We start from the raw sequence: 19,933 nt of genomic DNA on the forward strand, positions 1-19,933 counted from the left end.
CGGAGAGAAGCGATTAACAGACACCGTCATGCTGCAGAAGCTTCCAAGAGCCGCTGCATGTCCCTCTTCAATGAACACACATACACACAAGCCAAATAGATAAGCAAGCAAATGTGAGCTTTGAGTCTTTTCTTCCCTGAACACACACACACACACACACACATGTACATACATAGTGACCCAGATTATAATCACCCAAAGACATGATGCATTTTAATAGAAATCTGGCTGAACACAAAGCAATGCTTACAGCAAATAACCTTGTGTGTGTGTGTGTGTGTGTGTGTGTGTGTGTGTGTGAGAGAGAACTCCCATCTCATTTCTAAGCTGCTCAGGGAAAATGTGACTTGAGTTCTTATGTGTTTAATTGAAACCTGTTTCACCCTCGTTTACCAGTCATCTGACGAGGATTAAAGATGAGACAGGACGAGGAAGAGGAGGAAGAGGAGAAGGAGGAGGCACAAGATATTATGCTTGTGACATCATGTTTGCTGCCGTTTTCCTTGTGGATGCATAGAAGGCATCTTAATCCAATCAATAACCACATCTACACGTCAACTTTTCTGTTCTAAAAGTCCTCCTGACATTTATGCCAGCAACTTACAGTGAGTTTTGACGGGAAGCTAACACTTGCGCCGCTCCAGGCAGGGCTTGCGTGCGACCGTGGCCCTTTCTAACGCACACGCCGACAAACAGCCTGAGCCGGAGTTTGGTAAAAGTTCAGGAAAATAAATCTGGTGGATTCAGTAACTTGAGGTAAAACGTTCGTGTGGACGGAGAACCGCTTGAGTTTTACAACGCTGCTGTACGTACTCGAGACCTTTATCATGTCCGTCTGAGGTGGAACTGAAAATGATTGTTATTCATCTTGTGAAGACAGACAAAAAGCAGCGGCAGCAGAAATTAATTAACTCATCAGATTTTAATATTAAAAAAAATTGCAGATGAAAACGTGTTTTACAGCCAATTACACCTCCTCCTCTCTTCCCTTACGAAACTTATTTGGCTTCGAGGACTAATTAAAATCGATTGTTTCCCGACCACGCCGATGCAAACTATTATTTAAAAAACAAATAATCATTTTTAAGTTTCATGTTTTTGGAGGAGCAGGGGAAAATCGAAAAGTCTTTCCAAATTAATAAATGTGTGAAGAGCACGTTCGCACTTCAGGCCTGAACAGACAGCGGGCGGGAGAGAGAGAGAGAGAGAGAGAGAGAGGGAGAGAGAGGGAGAGAGAGGGAGAGAGAGAGAGAGAGAGAGAGAGAGAGAGAGAGAGAGGGAGGGAAAGGAATCTATCAATCATGTTTCACTCCCCAGTGAGCAGAGGACCTCTTGTTGTTTGCGACAAGAGGCCGAACAACCCGAAAAATATTATTTTGAAAGGTGTGAAAAGTCTAGATTCCGTGTGTGTGTGTGTGTGTGTGTGTGTGTGTGTGTGTGTGTGTGTGTGTGTGTGTGTGCGTGTGTGTGCGTGTGTGTGTGTCTGAGATCCAAACACTCCTGCACTTCTGATTTCAACTTTCTCTGGAAGTCACAGAGCAGGAGAGAGAATGGAGTCGTAATTGGTTACTGATCGTCCGAGCTTGGAGAGAATGAAATTATGCTTGTGTGTGTGTGTGTGTGTGTGTGTGTGCGCGTATCAGCACAACAGAGCGAGTGAAATAAAATAAAATAAGTAAGTCTAAAGAAGTCAAACCAATATTTAATCTTTGGCGTTTACGTGCTTGGGTTTTAAAGTTTAAAATTGAGCACTTGTGCCTCCTTATAATGGGCACAGGTGCGCGGACACACACACACACCCACACACACCTGTACGGGTCTCTGCTGCACATGAGTCATCTTCTGCTTGACAACACACAGAGACAAAGGAACTGATTGGAAGAAAAGTGTGAAGCCCTCCAGTCACAGTCACACACACACACACACACACACACACACACAGTCTCTCTCCAATATGTTGTGCTCTTGTCATAAATGCTTCTGCTGAAGACTTCCACTGTCTCCGTCTTCCTGATTCAACTGCATCAACCAAGGACACAAACACACACACACACACACATACACACACACACACACACACACACACACTCACACACTTCCATTATTCCACCAGTTATGTAAATGCGTTCTGCAGAAGCCTGAGCCGATGGCGGGCGGCACGAAGGCAAAGGTTTTTCCTGTTTGTGCTTTAATCAGCATGAAATAGCTTGTTAGCCCCTAATCTGATTGCATTTCTGCCACGAAAGGCCAAAACAAATTGCTCCCAAAAAAATCTGTGCTCTGGCTTTTTTCAGTTCACCTGAAGCCTTCGCCAGGAAATGTGAAGTGGCGGCAGCAGCATCAGCTGCGGAGGGGGGCAGAGCCTCTCGCGTTCACGTGTTCACGTCTTCTGCATTCTGCATCGATTGGCTGCACACACACACACACACACACACACACACACACACACACACACACACACACACACACACACACACACACACACACACACACACACACACACACACACACACACACACACACACACACACACACACACACACACACACACGACAACAAATTAAAAACAAAATGTCGCCTAAATGGACATTGATTCAAATCATTTTTAGTCATTAGGCATTTTCCTTCAACCGTTGTGATTGTTAGTGACAAAGAAAACTGTTAGATTTACGGCTGCGTTGTCAGGTAATGACAGGAAAAAGGCTCCCTGGGCCTCTCGTTCCACCTTCTTTCACAAACTGCATCAAAACTTTATCTTATTTGTTTTTTAAACGTGTCTCGGTGCCTCCACAGCAACTTGAACGCTTCTAAGCGTAGATTCTTTAGGTCCTTTTGGAGGCGGAGTTGCTCCGAAACGTCCAACACATATTACAAGCAATTATCTCTCAATAAAATCCAGACCTACACAATCATAAGTTTGTGAACATAGATGTGAAAACGATCGTTCCAACAACAGTTCACAGGTTTCTGCAGCTTGCAGAGGGCGTCGTCTACATCTGCCTTGGGAGCAGTGCAGCTGCGGCAGATGAATCCAAGCTCTCGCCGCCCGATTCGCAAATTCATGCAAAGACACAGAAGATTCGTCGTCCCGCCAGCTCTTGAGGGCTTATATTTGATTTCCACAAAAAAAAAAGCAATCAGAAAACCAAGAGTCTCATTCACGAACTTACTCAAGAGTCAACACCGCACGCAAGCGTTAGCCCGGGGATTATCAGTCGGGCGACTGTTTGCACGGCCGAAGGAGTGTGTCAATAGATTGACCAGATAAACATACGAGCCGAGATAAACGAGCCAATGGCGGCGCATTCTCCACCGGAATGACACTGGAAATTGAAGCATTGTCAGGTTGGATGTGTCACAGGCCAATATGGTAATCCTGTCTGTTTCTTCGAGGAAAATAAATCTGACAGAAGTTTGAAGAGGCTGTACTTCAAGGTGAGAGGAACTCTAGTGATGAAGTCTCCACTCCCTGCCACTTAAAAAATAATAAAATATCCCAGATGTGGGAGCTGCCATCTTGCACCGGTGACAACATTTGGAACTAGACTGTGCTCAGTCGTGATCAGAGAGTGTTTTTATAGCATCAAACGTGTCAAACAAGTTAAAACTGGAACATTCACCTGCATCATAAAAACGACCTGAAATAACAAGCTTATCTTTGGGAAAAAAATGCAATTGACGTGTACATAGATATAATTTTTTTGTTTGGTCCATGTCCCATCTGCTATCATGAACATGGAGGGGGCGGGGCTTCTGACCCATACCGCAGTCGGCCACCAGGGGGCAATCCAGATTTTTGGGCTTCAATTTTGACTTTAAGGACATAAGCATTTTGTAACTATTCATGAAACATGGCAATTATCTGAATGTTACTTTCCACCATGCAATTCAGCTTTTTCAAAAAATATCTCATGTTGTCTAAAGTACAACTTGTCAGGTGACACCTGAACACTCCTGGTTGTCTAATGTACCTGGTATGTCCCAGAAATATATAAGGAAGCAACTTGAGTTATGCAATAGCTCAAAACCAGTTATCACCGCAGACAATCAATTCTTCATTTTGAGAATAGCAGGAAGAGGATTTGCATTTGAAAAACGTGTCAGTCAGGTTTGATGATGTTTGGCGTGAAACTGGAGGAAGCAAATTATGGAAATTGGCAAGCGAATGTGATTCATCAGCATCGGAAGATGCCTGCCGAAGGGTACAGGCTATTCAACAACAAGGAAATGTACGTCTGTTCCTCCAGACTAGTCTTAGTTTGTTTTGTGTTTTATGCTAATAGAGTGTGCTAGTTATTACAATTCATCTAGAATGGAAAATGAATGTCTGCTATATTTTATTGTGCTCCATCTTCACAATGCACCACAGATACTATGGTGTTAGATGTAATTGAAAGTTGTGTGAGTTCTCGCAATTTTCCAAAAGACTTTAAACCATATATTGGGGATTTTAAAACAGTCTCTTTAAATCTGATGAGTCTCGAGTTAACGTTTGGTCTCGAGTGTCAACCGTCAACATCCAGCTACATTTATCGTGGAGATCTGCGTCTCGGTGTCGTGATGTTGAGCAGCAGATTAAGATTCAGTTCCTGAACTCCACTTTTGCGCACGCACCCACCTACCCACCCACACCCACACCCACACCCACACACACACACACACACACCTCATCTATTCATCGCTCACATCCAATCAATATTCTCCTGCTGTCCCCATCCATCTGATTGGGAGGGATGAAAGGCTTTCGTATGATTGCATCAGTTAATCAGTATCATTACGACCAATTTCTGCTGCATATCGCGCCACGATCAATCTCTCCTCAGCCGTCACAGCCTTCGACTGTTCCATCTACTCTACCACACCTCCACCTCCACCTTTCCTCTGACCAGAAACTGGAACTTTAACCATCTAGAAATGTATTAGGGTGTAAGGGCAAATGTCACGTCAATATCTTGATTTAAAAACACGCATTGATTATAAGATGTAATTTAACACCCTGATAGAAATGTATTCCAAACTACCTGGCTATGTTTTTCGCGTAGACACCTTTCGCAATTTGATTGCTTTTGGTAACGGAGACGGAAGAAAAAAGTGAATTGTTATAATTTTTTAACGTTTGTGAACAGGGCCAAAGTGTTCCCCAAATTCATGAACTGATAATTAACCACCGTAGAATCAATAAAAAATCTGAAGTGCAGAGAACCAGGGTGTTCCAGAATAACACACATGGACCTTTTTACTCACATCAAACTCCTGAGTCATATAATGAAGTTGAATCTCTGTTGCATAACTGCGGTTCGACAATTTGCATCAATTGAATTAATGTGGAATGCAATCGAATTGCACATTAAAGACAAGAGTACCTTCCTGCTTCTGGTATTTTTTCCATGAATCTGTGTTTATGATTCAAAACAGACGAGCAAACAATCTCAGTACACCTCTGAAGAATGGAAGGAATTTGGTGGATCGGCCATTCAGCGGCTCCTGGAAACCAAAAACTGGTTCAGTCACTCTTTGGCTGCTTCAGGAATTACATAATTTCTGGGCGTAACACAAATTCCTACTAATGCAATAATTAAAAAGATATATATTAATAGTATTTTAATAGCAGGCTACTTTATGGTTCATGGTGTTTAAAAAGCTTTGGGTGAATGCTGATATCTGAAGAATGAATCGGAGTGATTCAAGGCAAATAATTACTAAAGAATTCAAAAGCATGTCATGTGTATGATGAAAATAACAAACCAGCATTTCAAATTCATATTTACTCCCAGAAAATGTTTCTGAAATATTTTGTGCCTACAGCTTTAAGAAGCGAACTAATCCGGACTCATCTGCAAAAACAAAAAAATAGATGGAATCTTGCAAATACATTGGGTAGAATACATTTTTAAGAAATATATATCAAACAAGCATGTATCACATTTTGATAAAAACGATAATAATAAATGACGAGCTCGTCATGATCTGATGATTAGTAAGAGATTAGGTCCCTTCTGGCTTTTCACGTAATGTATCAGACAGTGGACTTAATACAAATCCCTTAGTTAAAAAAAAATGAATATAGTAAACATATGTAGTTTTTCCAGTTGTAAAATCCCCTTGCAGCTTGTTCTGCAGAGGAGTCACAACGTTAAGAATACGCCGGCAGCTGCTGCTGCCTTTCACACAAAAGCTAAAAATATGGTTTTAATGACTGTACCGAGACATATCTCACGACTGAGTGCCAGGAAAATAATAAGCTCTTAATGGGCGAACTGGAAGCACGGAATGTTTAGAAGACGTGGGTGTGTTTGTCTTTCTCTCTCATAATTACAGGTGCAAAGGCAGAAAGATCAGAAAGGTTTGCAGACTCATCCTTTCAGGGAAATGTGCCACATCACATGTTCGGAGGAAGTTTTTAAATGTTTCTTTTGTTAAACCAGAGTTTTGAAAGATCTGGAACACGTCACATGAGTGTTTGAACTTTTTCGACCTAAGTGTCTGGTCAAAAGTATGACACCTGTCGATCACACACACACACACACACACACACACACACACACACACACACACACACACACACACACACACACACACAGCCCCTCTATAGTAAACACTCTTCACTAAATGCAGTTACACTAGTGAAGCATCAGTATTTCGCATGCCTTGACTGTAATGTGTCATAAAATTGCAGCGTGTTGCATTGTGTGGAGACTGTTAGCGTTGAGTAGTAATTAGGGTATAAGTAGTAGTAGAGCATTCATTTTCAAAATGATAATTCAGACAGTCATTTATAATGGAAGATCTGTAAACGTTGTTTTGCTTCAAATTAAATTGGTGGATGATCTCGGGCCAAACACAAAACCTGGGGAGAGGGAAAAACAAAGACCGTTCCTCTGACTCAGCTCGTAAAAGTGGAGTTAAAGGAGAATTGTCAATAAGAGATCATATTATAGTCTGACAAGTACATTGTGAGCGGGTGTTGTCAGTCTGAAAAGACGGCAGGAGAATTAAAGTCACCTTTAATGGAGGACTGAAAACACGACGTAGCGCTGCTGCGTTCAAAACGCTGAAAATGAAAATGTTTTATTAATCTGATATACTGAAGCTGAGAAGCAACTAAGTGAATGTCAGTTTTTTTTAAACGTCTGTGGTTAATGTACAATATATTTAAATTTGCAGGTCTTCTACAACCGATGCTTTTCTAGAGGAGGCTCACAGATTTAACGGAGCATGATGAGTTCAAGGCCTCAGGTACCTAGGAGGTCTGGATTCCCATGTTTATAACTTGGATGGAGGCATTTGATCATTTTTAATTTAATCCATAATGATATTGACGTATTACGATTTCCTCCTGATCCCTGTTCGAATATTCACACTTGCAGTCCTGATTGAATTATTTTACCCAAGACGGCCTGAACGAAAATGTACAAATAAAAGTATGGCGGCATGAGAAGGCCACGAAAATGTTCATGATGTGAAGCTCATTGCAGCATTTACGCTGCTGCTGTGGTGGGGAAGAGAAAAACGGCGTTGCACCGACTCAGATCAGGATCCTTTAAAAGACTCGTGTGGGGAATTTCACTTGATGTGTTCATTGCAGCTAGTTAGCGTGAAGCGTCAGGCGGGCACCAGAGAAACATCAAGACAAACCCGTTTGTCCTGATGTTCTCGGTATGAAAGTCACCGAGACCTGGTGAACGTGACAGGGACGTTTACGCGTTGAGGTCGGTGAGGGGAAGAAGAGGTGGTGATGATGATTATGGATGGAAGGTGTGACTCCGTGCGGGCGGAGCTGAACCGAAGGACTCAGAGATTTAACGGTGAGGACAAAGTGAAGGAGGCTTAGTTGTCAAAATGGCTCTGCGACAGCGTCTGTGTGGTTTAACGGTGACCATCCTTCTCTTGTGCAAAGGTAAAAAAGATGCTTTGACTTTTCTTCACAGTATTATCATTTGAGTCTGATTCGTCACACTCAGATGAATGTCATTGTGGGGGGGAAAAAGTGGGTCTACTAAGTTTTGAAAAGGTTTTACTCTAGATGTGTGGGGTTTTCCAAATCAACTTGGGAAGTTGGAATAGATTTTCCACACACAATAAAGAAAGACGCAGTAAACGTTCATGTGTTCAACATCTTACTGGTACGTGTCATCCTGTGCTTCACCCTCAAACACTTTTGCCTGACACATTCTTCTCTCTGTTTCTGAATTTCAGGCTGTCACTCACAAGGTAAGTGCAACTTTTTACCAGCTCTTCAGGTTTGGTTTTCTTCCCGTCTGCGATGGGAAATATTTCGAACAGCTTTAGGCCTCCTCCGTTTTCCTACCTTTGCCTTCAGTCTTTCTGTCTACAGGTTTTTCATCTGCATAATCTCAAAACCATAAGCACGAGTGGTAAATATAAATTTACATAGAACTTTTCCAAGGGAAAAGCTAAAACCAAACCCAGGAGAAACTCCTCCTATGCGAACTGAACGTTCCAGATCTCTTCCTGTTGGTGTGAACGTGTCGGGAAATCTCCTGCACTCGTCACGCGTCAATTTCCTGGACTTCATGTCTGACGACAAACTTGACATGCCAATTGTGCAACTGAGGAATGAGAACCTGTTGCATATCATTATGTGTTTGGTCCTCGTCTCTCCTCTTCTTCACAGTGTTGGGATGCGGCCTGGCTTTGTCAAACACCAAAATCGTGGGAGGCAACAACGCGTCCCCGGGGAGTTGGCCCTGGCAGGTCTCGCTCGTGGCTGAAAACAAACACTTCTGTGCCGGGACACTGATCAACAACCAGTGGGTGCTGACGGCTTCTCACTGCATATCAGGGTGAGGAGATTTCACTCAGCTCCACCATCCACATTCCACCTGCGGCGCCGCGGTATGTCAGTGACCCCAACGCGCACATTCAGAACTGAGGAAGCGCGAGAAGAAAATTCCTTTCCAGGCAGCTCTTAAAATCTATTGATGAGAACAACTGACCAGCCGTGCTCGGTGGTTCGCGATATAGCTTCAGAAGTCGGGACATTTTCCTCAACTTTTCCAGAGGGGCTGTATACGCGAGAACGCAGATCTCTGCAAATATTGCTCCCGACATTTAGCCAACCTTTCCCGCCAGCCCCCGAATAGAGTTTCTGGTCGCTTGAATGTTCCCGGAAGTTTTCCTGCCGTTGTGAAAGTGTCTGACTCGGACAGTCTCCCGCTGCGCTCGTATAACTACAGTTTTACTTGAACAATGCTGGGATCGTGCTCACCGCTGGTATCCTGCATCTGGATAACGATTAATGAGCTGAAGATATTGTGATTTCAATGCGACCACGAGGCAGACGACATGTTGAGGGGGTCGGAAGAGTAAAACGTGAGATAGAATAAAGGACATATGAGACATATGCTCCCATGCTCATCATCTACACTTCTTTACGCTTCTCTTTGCTTTCCTTTAAGTTCTGAACGGGACACGGCGACGGTTTATCTGGGCCGCTTCAGCCAGTCGGGTCTAAACCCCAGTGAGGTGTCGCGGCGCGTCACTCAGATCGAGTGCCATCCGGCATACGACTACCTGACCGACGAGCACGACATTTGTCTTCTGAAGCTGTCGGCCCCCGTGAACTTTACCCTCTTCATCCAGCCGGTGTGCCTGCCCACGGCGGACAGCACCTTCCACGCCGGGCTCAGCAGCTGGGTCGCCGGCTGGGGCAGAACTGCGACTAACCGTAAGCTCACGTTGGACAATCCGAAGAGAAACTTCTCGCTTCGCGTGTTGATTTACAACGTTGTGCTTGAAAATGTCTCCAATCAGAGTCGTCCGACATCCTACAGGAGGTTAATCTGCCGATAGTGGGAAACAAGCAGTGCCAGTGTGACATCAGTTTCCTCATCACAGAGAATATGATCTGTGCTGGCGTCAAAGCGGGCGGGAAGGACGCCTGTCAGGTGAGCGCCACGCATATCTATATGCAAATTGCTTGTTGAAAAAAGAAGACCTACCATAACATCCCATAAATCAGCAAAATGGCATAAACGAGATGGCAGTCTTGCACACGTCTACGAGCAGGTGTTTCTATCCCTGAAACCATTTGGTGTAGTTTGCCTTATGGCCCATCAGAGGCCTTTAGTTCATTGGCTATTACCTATTTGACTATTATGTTGTTGGCCACAGTTATTTTAGCATGAGGTCATACGACCATACCAGCCCGTCAGGATGCACTTATTCCATAAATCTGTTTCCTCCAACCACGATCTGGTAAATTTAGACGAGTCTAATCAACACCTGAATAATTAATGGGTGGTTTACAGACTGTCAGATAAAGATAAACCGTCTCTTCCCGCAGGGAGACTCGGGCGGGGCCCTGGTGAACAAGAAGCTTGGTCGGTGGGTCCAGAACGGAATTGTGAGTTTTGGCGACGGCTGCGCCAGACCCAACAGCCCCGGCGGCTTCACCCGCGTGTCCCAGTACCAGCAATGGATCGAGACCATCACCGGCGTGAACAAAACCGAGTTTGTGACCTTCACATCCGCAGGGCCTGACAGCGACGCGAACTTCACCTGCGCAACATCGCCGCCCATCACCACCAAGCAACCCCTCACCACCGAAGGCGACAAGTGCGGTGACAGTGTATTTTGCGGTGGCGAAAATTTGATGCACTTCACTCACTTCGTCTCACTCGCTCTTCTTGTTCTGTCGCTCCACGTCCTGGTCGCCGGTGCGTAGCACGAAAGTGTGACTGAAAACGTCTGATTTGCTGTGTAATGATGATGATGAGCTCTTCTTCAGAAAACAGTACGGAATTGTTATTTCTTTCACGTAATTTTCTGATCAATTAGATAAACTTTAGATTGTCTTTCTATTATTTGTGGACACACACACACACATTTGAATAAATGTAATGTTGATTGGTCAGATCTTGTATTGTCTATGATGATGATGTTTGGATTCCACACACTTTTGTGTTGTACTGTCCGTAATTCTGTTTCACATATGGACTCGTCAGCTGGAGAAAATTTCTTTGAAACTGGCGGTAACTTTATATATATATATATATATATTAGTGTATTACCCTAATATGTCAAGGTTTTTGAAATTTCCCCTGTTAAACTGGCAGTGTAAACCTGGAACATTGGAAGCTCTAGTTTGATTTCCCATGATTACACACACGCCTGTTGGTTGGAAAATGCTACTCATCTCTTTGCAGAATCAATCGAGTGAAAAATTAAATGCTCCGATATTTGTGCGCTCATTATGTGTTTGTGAATATGTCATCTGCCCTGCTGCTGTGTGTGCCACGATGTCCTTTAAATGCCCTTCGAGGTTCGCACATTGTTTTTTTGTCATTTCTATTTTTAAACATTCACACACGAAGGCGCCGACAGTCCCCAACAGGAGGCCGTAGATAAAATATGACGAGCGCTCTCTCTCTCATATGTTCTGGATGGCTGGAAGCCGCCTGCAGCAAAGGAAACAGTCTAATTGTTATTCCGCGGCTGTGGTGTGTTTTTTATTACTTTAGTCTGTGTTGGAAATTGTGTTCGTGAAAAAATGGCCCTGCGAGTCTGGACGCCCTGAAAATGAAGTTGACTTTTTTCTCTGACGTCGAAGCAGTTGGTCTCTGTTTCTGCTCCTTGTCTCTTTCTCTCAGAGCAACATTAATATCTCCGATTAAACTGAAACTTACTTTTAACAGCGTATGGTTCTTAAGCAGTCCAGAGGCCTAGGAAACATTAACAGTAAAATAGTGTGATCGTTGCGTTTCATCGAAAGATGCTGGCGTTCTCGTTGACGTCGTTCGTACTAAACGTTCGCTGTGCACACGTCATCTTTTATGAAACATCGGAAGGTTGAAATGAGCGTGAGCTGGGATCAAGACGTGGCTCGGGGACAAATGAATACTGAGCAGATGCTTCAGAACGATAACTTAGACGTTGGTGGATATTGAAAACAAACCACGGCGACGGCACAAATACCAGAACTCAAAAACGTCCGATCCTCATCTTCTGTCAAACGACCAGGTACTTACCATCCACACATGAAACCTCCTCATCAGCAAATGACTTTTGTTCTCCCGTAACATCTTCCCACTTTCATTCTTCCAGGTATGTGAGACGATTGAAAGGATTTATTCATCTCACCTTTCTTGTTAAATAGGAAACCAACGCGTCTGGGAGAATTTCGCTCTCTCCGCAGAGTCGAGCCTGTTTTACGATGAAGATAATCTCATTTCCAGCCGAACGAGCCACGTAGTGTCAAATTGTCTTAAGAGGTGGAAGAGGGAACGTGGTCGGTGGAGGAGGAGGAAGAGAGAAAAGGAGCAGTTTAGTAATAACAAAACGAGAGAGGACGGGAAAACTGACGAAGGATCAAGTGGAAAAAGTGGCGAGGATGTTTTCATGTCCACTTTGTTTCAAGACAAATAAATATTTCTTTAATTTTCAGCGAAACTTTACCTGTAGTACTTTCACGTGTGCAGTTTTCTGAGGGAGCCGTCGGCTGTGTGAGCGGTTTCCCCGCAGCTCTGTACACGTCTGATCACATCACGTCGACTGAGTGTTTGTCTGTGGCTCATTAGGCAAAGAAGAACACTCGGGGATTTGTTTTTCGCGTCTCTTTCCGCTGTGAGCATCCGAGTGTGCGTTTGCGTCTCAGCTAATTTGCGCACGTCCGCTTTCCGTACGCTTTGCTTTTTGTTCGCATCATTTGTCAGACTGATTGTCATTATCTGCACAGAGGCAATGGGAGCGCGTATTAAAATGTGTGTTTGTTTTGGTTGTTCGCAGGCAGGAACATATCAGAAGTGAGCGATGGGGAATATTCCTGCTGATTCTTTTGGGTGGATGGTTTTGATGAGACCAACTTTCCAGAGGAAGGCAGAAGTGGATGATACGAGACCTGTTAACATGTTCAGAAACTACAGAGGGGCGATGTGTTAAAGATTCATAGTGAGAAAGAGGAAAGGAGAGAGAGTATGACAGTGTGCGTATGCCTCGCCATTCGGCACGAATCAACAATCTGCATCACTTCTCTTGGCTTTGGCTGAGTATGCAAATGAAATGTTTAAACGCATCATTTCATAAATCATATTACGAATGACAGGGAGACAGCCACATTCGCCTTCCAAACATCCACGGGCGTCAGTGTCTGAACATTCGGAGGCGGAGCCAGAACTTGGGACACGGGCTCGTGTGAACTGTCCCGTGACGAACGTTTTCAGGTGCGTTCGCCTGGCGGGGATTCAAACTGACAGATCGCTCTCACTGTGTTCGTTTTTCCCAATTCACAGCCCAGAAGTGGATCTCTCTTGTTCCGACACCTTCACACTCAATTCTGCTGTTTTATGACAAAATATATATTTTGGCTTTTTTTTCTAATTCAAAGAATGTTTTAAAACGGAAATGCTCACAGGAGGGAACTTGTGTGTTTTCCTTTCATACGGCCGACCGACTTCCCCCTGGTTCTTCCAGGGTTAGGACCCCGGGACGTCACACATTCAGCCAACAGTCTTCGTGGCTCTGTGGTCGAACAAAACGCGAAGACGCCGCCAACATGAACACGACAAAGGCCCTGAGCAGGAATGAGACTGAAAGAATAAAAGAGGTGCCGCTTCTCATTCGTCAGTGGGGTCGTAGGTGATGTTTCCACCTGGGTGAGATGACCCGCTCGGTGTAGTTCCTCTGACCTCACTTTTCTGTCGGACACCGGAATCCGGGTTGTAATTTGTTCGCTGGATGGGATCAAGCATTGACCCGGAATGAAAAAGAACAAACACACCTTCTATTTTCAGGCAAAAAAATCAACCACCTGATATTGTGTTGCTCCTGACAGATGATCACAGCTGCAGGGAGAGGAGTCAAATATTTCCCTTTTGTCAGCCCTGTGATCTGTGATTTTACCCAGTCGCTTACCCAAGTCTGTTTTTTATACTTCTTTTAAGCATTAATATACTTTACATGTATTTGGTTCATGAAGATTGTTTAATGAGCAGCTGAGAACAGCAGTAGTGAAATAGAGACCGTAAAGCTCAGGGGAGGTTTAACAGTTTTGTTTTAAAGACTGAAGAGGCCGACTGGGCTCAGGTCCAGGTCCCTGAGCATCAGCATGACGCACTTAATATTTCTGCGCTTCAGCTAAAGGACGAAACTATCGACCACATGCAAAAGGCAAAAAGACGCCCAGAACAACCACAAAAATGACCACAGAGACTGAACACCTCTAGGGAGATGAGAAATGACTGCAGAGACACAAAACAGGGAACGACCACAAAGACCCTCGGAACAACCACAAAGACTTTGGAACGACCACAAAGACCCTTGGAACGACCACAAAGACCCTTGGAACGACCACGAAGACTTTGGAACGACCACGAAGACCCTTGGAACGACCACGAAGACTTTGGAACGACCACGAAGACCCTTGGAACGACCACAAAGACCCTTGGAACGACCACGAAGACTTTGGAACGACCACAAAGACCCTTGGAACGACCACGAAGACTTTGGAACGACCACGAAGACCCTTGGAACGACCACGAAGACTTTGGAACGACCACGAAGACCCTTGGAACGACCACGAAGACTTTGGAACGACCACGAAGACCCTTGGAACGAACACAAAGACTTTGGAACGACCACGAAGACTCTCGGAACGAACACGAAGACCCTTGGAATGACCAAAAAATACTCTCGGAACGACCACAAAGACTTTGGAACGAACACGAAGACTCTCGGAACGAACACGAAGACCCTTGGAATGACCAAAAAATACTCTCGGAACGACCACAAAGACTTTGGAACGACCACAAAGACTTTGGAACGACCACAAAGACTCTCGGAACGACCACAAAGACTTTGGAACGACCACAAAGACTTTGGAACGACCACAAAGACTCTCGGAACGACCACAAAGACTTTGGAACGACCACAAAGACTCTTAGAATGACCAAAAAATACTCTCGGAACAAAGGTCGAAAAAAACTGACCATCATGATTTAAAACAAGACAAAACAACTACAAAGATTACAAAACGACCATAATGGGACACTTGAAATAGAAAGAAACATAGAAATTGAGATCCGTCTGGGCCAGAGGGCCCATTGTGTCGTCATGAGTCTGTCATCGTCTCCAGAAGCATCAGGCAGGAAGTTTACAGAAATAAAACTTGTAGAAATGTGTCATCAGAGGGAATGAAAGCATCCGGTGTCGAAGACTGAAGATAAGGCCGCTACAGTATCTGACACAGGAACAGACAGAGAGGGGATTTGTTCGGCTGCACGGCTGAAATAAACCTTTCAGATGTCGTTACAACGGAGGCGAGAAATGAGAGGAAGAGCTCGGGTTCGGCAAAGAGGAGCGACGATAACAGACGGCTTGATCAAGGTCCAATTTACCACAGAGGAATGAAAGAAAGAAAAAAAGAAGAGGTTTGGGAAAAGTCCAAAATAATAAACGGTCTGAGAAAGACGTGTCATGTTTCAGACATATCTTCATCTCAGAGTTTTGACAGCTGGGAGGGAAACGGTTTGAAAATAGTGAACAAGGTCTGGACATTTCAGGGGAACAAAGAATCCACTTGAGATCAATAAAACTCTCAATATCCGTTTCACACGTGCCAAGAACTCTTTGCTGCCATGGCAACAAGCTCTTGTCCCCTGACTTTGACTGGTCCAAGAGTCTAATGTGAAAGTCATTTATTACTTGGGGCATCTGAACGGTATCAGCAGACAGCAGAGTTGACATTGATATTTTGTCATTTGAAGTGACTACAAAGGTTTAACTTCTGCAGAAAAAATGCCTTGGGGACAACTTAAAAAGTTTGAAGAAATACTGATTCTGAGGGCAATGTCTGTGTCCCAATTCAGAGGGTGCATCCTTAGGAGGACACTTTGGCAAATCGATGAATTTAGCAGTAAACACAAGTGTTGAGGTTTAAAACCTCCGTAAAAACATTAAAAAACATTTCAAAAAACAAAATGATCCAGGTTTTAAAACTAAACATCCGGATTCACAGGTCAGAAAATCTTTCAACAGTGATTATTATTCCAGTCATTGTTTTACCCGCCGAGCATTCACGTGACCTTTCAACTGTTACATTTTTAAATACACTCACATAGCAGCGTCTCTGATGATGTATTCATCACATTCATATTCAATCTGCAAACGATTCTCTCACACACACACACACACACACACACACACACACACACACACACACACACACACACACACACACACACACACACACACACACACACACACACACACACACACACACACACACACACACACACACACACACACACACACACACACACACACACACACACACAACAAAATCGCTTGGCAGCAGCAGCCAAATCCAAGAAGCTCTATTGTTTTGGCTCATCTGTTTTTTTTTCCTCGCGTCCCTCTCCGTCTTTCCTCTACTCAGCACCTCTTCTCCTCGGAACGGGGGTGGTTTGCCCTTTTCCTCCCTGTCCAGCTCGGAAAACGCAAATGAAAACGCAGCGAGGCCAAAACCCTTGGCCGCACGCAAACGGACCCACGATGACAACGGTTTAGTCTGAGAACAAAATAGAATGAAAAGAAATCAAGAGGGTCTGGTGAAGGTGTTGCAACACCTTGTATCAGAGACTGTAAATAAAGATGGACGACAAGACGGCTCCTACAAAATAAAGCCAAAACACCTGGACCGCCCCCTGGTGGCTGGCTGCAGTGTCAGCATCAGTCATGGACCAAACTAAAGAAAAAAAGTGGACGTTAAATAAAATGCTTCCAAAGACGTTGTTTCCTCTCCACGGACGTGTCCTCACTGTCTCCAACTGTTGGATTTCCTTGCGGCCAATTCAAGATTCATAACAAATGTGTCGGAAAGATCTTCAATTCTGAAGTTACGTTTCTTGGATGAAACAGATAAATCTTTAGCAGGACAAAGAATGGGGGGGGGGGGTCATCTTATTACTTATGGACCTTTCTGTGCTTTGATCAACTTGTCCTGGAACCAGCACGCGAGGAAACTTCAAAGGAATGTCAGATCTTGAATAAAATTGGAAAAGTCTTGAGTGAATTATTATTATTATTTCATGTGGACTCTGCCAGAAGAAATCTCAAGTGCATGTTCAATATTTAACCACAGAAGAACGGGGCGTCCTTCTGGGACGCAGCATCCAGCTCTCTTAATACATCAACGATGTGGGGGGAATTCATTTGACATTTTTATACCAACTGAAGTCTTTCACTGTAAGTCAAACAATCTCCGAAGAAACGGGAAGAACCAGCGTCGATTCGTGGGATCGAGCTGTGATGCGGTCGGCTGCATCGGAGCCAGACGATCCTGTGACTCTGCACTTTGAAGTTTGGATGCTAACGGTTTATCTCCGCAGAACTCGTGGATATCTGTGGGCTCCGAGGAGCTTCAGACCAAATGACTCAATGAGACTGAGTCTTTATTCCCCAGCTCGAGCAGCAGCTGCACCTCGGTGCCGGCTCGCTTCCCAGGCCCCGGCGCTGATCAATAGCTCATATGCAGTTTGGCAGCGGCGGGGTTCCGATGCGTATCTGCCGGACCGAGCGGGAACGCTATCTCCACCTGCAGACTTTAATCACGCAGAGCTATTGGGATGTGTGGCCGTTGGCGAGCCGCGGCTGTCGAAGGCGCAGGCGGACAAACACGAGACGCCACCGATCAATCACTTTAATTGATTGAGTGAATAACAGAAGGAAGAAAAAAGGGCTGAAAGTCTCCAGGCGGCGACGCGGCAGTGGAGAGTTTGTGTGGGTGATGGTGGCGACCGAAATGAAGTCACACACACACACACACACACACACACACACACACACACACACACACACACACACACACACACACACACACACACACACACACACACACACACACACACACACACACACACACACACACACACACACACACACACACACACACACACACACACACACACAGATTTAATCATTCACGTTCTTGAATGGTGCGTCACGGTAAATATCGCTGCCGCAATGAATCGCGGGGCGTCTATTTCTCCTTTCCTTTGGCATAGGAAGGTCCTTTGTACCGTATGCCTAAAGGAGATAGGAAAGGAAGCATTGAGGAACCTTCCCGAATCATTTAGAGAATCCAAACAGCTCTCATCATGGATGCCGATGAAATACTTCCAGGGCATTTCACTCAGTCAGGTCTTTCTGATTCGGGCCCAACTCCCTGTAGGTGTGTGACGTTCAAGGACCCACAACGGGTCTGGATGAACTTTTAAAAAAGATGGACGTTAGAGACATGGTCCATGGTACAGAAAATATCCATACTTAAACCTTGTCTTTTTAAATGACTCCATTTCTGGCAGAACTATATTTAAAGTCATAAAAGACATCCATCATTCGGAGGCGGATCAATCTGAACCAACAGCAGCCTCAAGGAATCGTGACGCAATGAAACTTCAATACGCCGTTATAAGCGACTGTCGACAAGAACCAGCACTTTTCCCTTTCAAGTCCCAAGTTTAAAGTAGAAAATCAGCAAGTCTGTAACTAAAGTAGAAGACGAGCTGGCGGCAGGTCAGAGGATAAACTGAGTAGGTAGCATAACGCAGAACGCTATCGTTTGATTTCATGGCCATAAAAACAACGTGGTATTTCCATACGTCTACTCTCTGGTGCTTGACAGCACAAAGTTTAACAAATGCAATCGTTCACAAGTGAAACTTTCTCGGTCCCATGTTCACTGTGAGGACACAAAATCAATTTCCGCACACTTATCCTGTCGCGGGCCGTCACTTCAGCCACGACGGATCCCTGTAGGATGAGGCAGCGGAACGGAATCAGAGCTGTCATCAGGCCAAACGCATCGATCCCGATAAATCTCTGGAAACCCAGCAGCCTGATAACGGTTTGACCCCGGGACCGCCATCGGAGGATTTTAGGGAAAAGAGATCATTCGTGCAAAAGGGCTTTGAAACTGAGAAGGAATGTTAAGATTCTTTCAAATCAAATGAATATGCAGTCTCACACTGTCGCCACGCTCCGAACACATCCAGGGCTTCATGCTCTATTTGACTCTAAATGTATTGAACCATACACTCCTGAGGAAAATGTTTTACTGACGTTATAAATCAAGTGAGAAGTAGGGTCATGTTCTCAAAGTCGCCCTCTGCTGGTCAGTACACAGAATACAGGCTTCACACACAAGCATCGGCTAAGAGTAAAAAAATTATACTGTGGCCAAACCCGCTTAACGTAAGACGGCCTTAAAGCCCCAGTGTGTAATTTTCTGGCGGCATCTGGTGGTAAAGTTGCAAACCGCAACCAACTGAACCGACCGAAGGGGACACTTTATGGTGGCGCACCGCTGATTCCATTTCCATTTGAAAATTCTACGAGCATGCAACGTATTCTGGACCGCTTTGTCCTTTGTATTCAATTTCAATGATAAAGTTCTTCTAACCCTACGCACTCTAGCTTTAAGCTATTACATTCTGAAACTATTATTTTTTTAAATGCTGCAGTTCCCATTTAATATTAATTATAGACTTTCATCCTAAATCCAAAAGCTGATGGAAACCTGAATAAAAAGGTATTAGATGTGTCGCTGCGACGGCACATTTCAAACAGAAAGCTCAAAGTCTTTGCCAAGTTATTTACATATACGACATGTTAGACAAAAATAAAAAGTGACTGAGTTCATGAGGTGGCAAAAAAAACAACTTCGAAACTTAAACGACTCAATAAGCGGAACGATGGACCAACGCCACGTGTACTTGTCTCAATTCAGGACCGACCTAAGCGAAAATTAATCTACCGTCAGCGTTCAAACATTCTGTCTACACGAGCCAAACGCGCTGCCAACGCTCAGTGGTGAGCCTGAACGCATCCCAGACACGGAAGGACCATTTAACTGATGCTGCTGCTGCTGCTGCTGCTTGGCCAAGTTCTGCTCTCAACACACTGCTGTTACACAAGA

At 44.5% G+C, this 19,933-nt stretch overlaps 1 protein-coding gene across 1 annotated transcript; it reads left to right on the plus strand.

The window, feature by feature from the left end:
• The first annotated feature begins 7,750 nt into the window (after window positions 1–7,750).
• On the plus strand, window positions 7,751–11,654 carry LOC118284767 (tryptase). Its single transcript, XM_035607795.2, has 6 exons — window positions 7,751–7,897; window positions 8,197–8,211; window positions 8,636–8,804; window positions 9,420–9,688; window positions 9,775–9,908; window positions 10,307–11,654. The coding sequence occupies exons 1-6, from the start codon at window positions 7,840–7,842 to the stop codon at window positions 10,685–10,687; spliced, it is 1,026 nt and encodes a 341-aa protein (XP_035463688.2). The 5' UTR covers window positions 7,751–7,839; the 3' UTR covers window positions 10,688–11,654.
• Window positions 11,655–19,933: the final 8,279 nt, after the last annotated feature.

The sequence above is a fragment of the Scophthalmus maximus genome, chromosome 12 (assembly GCF_022379125.1).
Source record: "Scophthalmus maximus strain ysfricsl-2021 chromosome 12, ASM2237912v1, whole genome shotgun sequence".
Classification (NCBI taxonomy): Eukaryota; Metazoa; Chordata; class Actinopteri; order Pleuronectiformes; family Scophthalmidae; genus Scophthalmus; species Scophthalmus maximus.

Bases quoted from the DNA above. Each gene is read 5' to 3' on its own strand.
- LOC118284767 (XM_035607795.2), top strand. From the start codon at position 7,840: ATGGCTCTGCGACAGCGTCTGTGTGGTTTAACGGTGACCATCCTTCTC. The intron at 8,805-9,419 runs GTGAGGAGATTT...CTTTCCTTTAAG, and splicing joins GCTTCTCACTGCATATCAGG to TTCTGAACGGGACACGGCGA. The intron at 9,909-10,306 runs GTGAGCGCCACG...CTCTTCCCGCAG, and splicing joins GCGGGAAGGACGCCTGTCAG to GGAGACTCGGGCGGGGCCCT.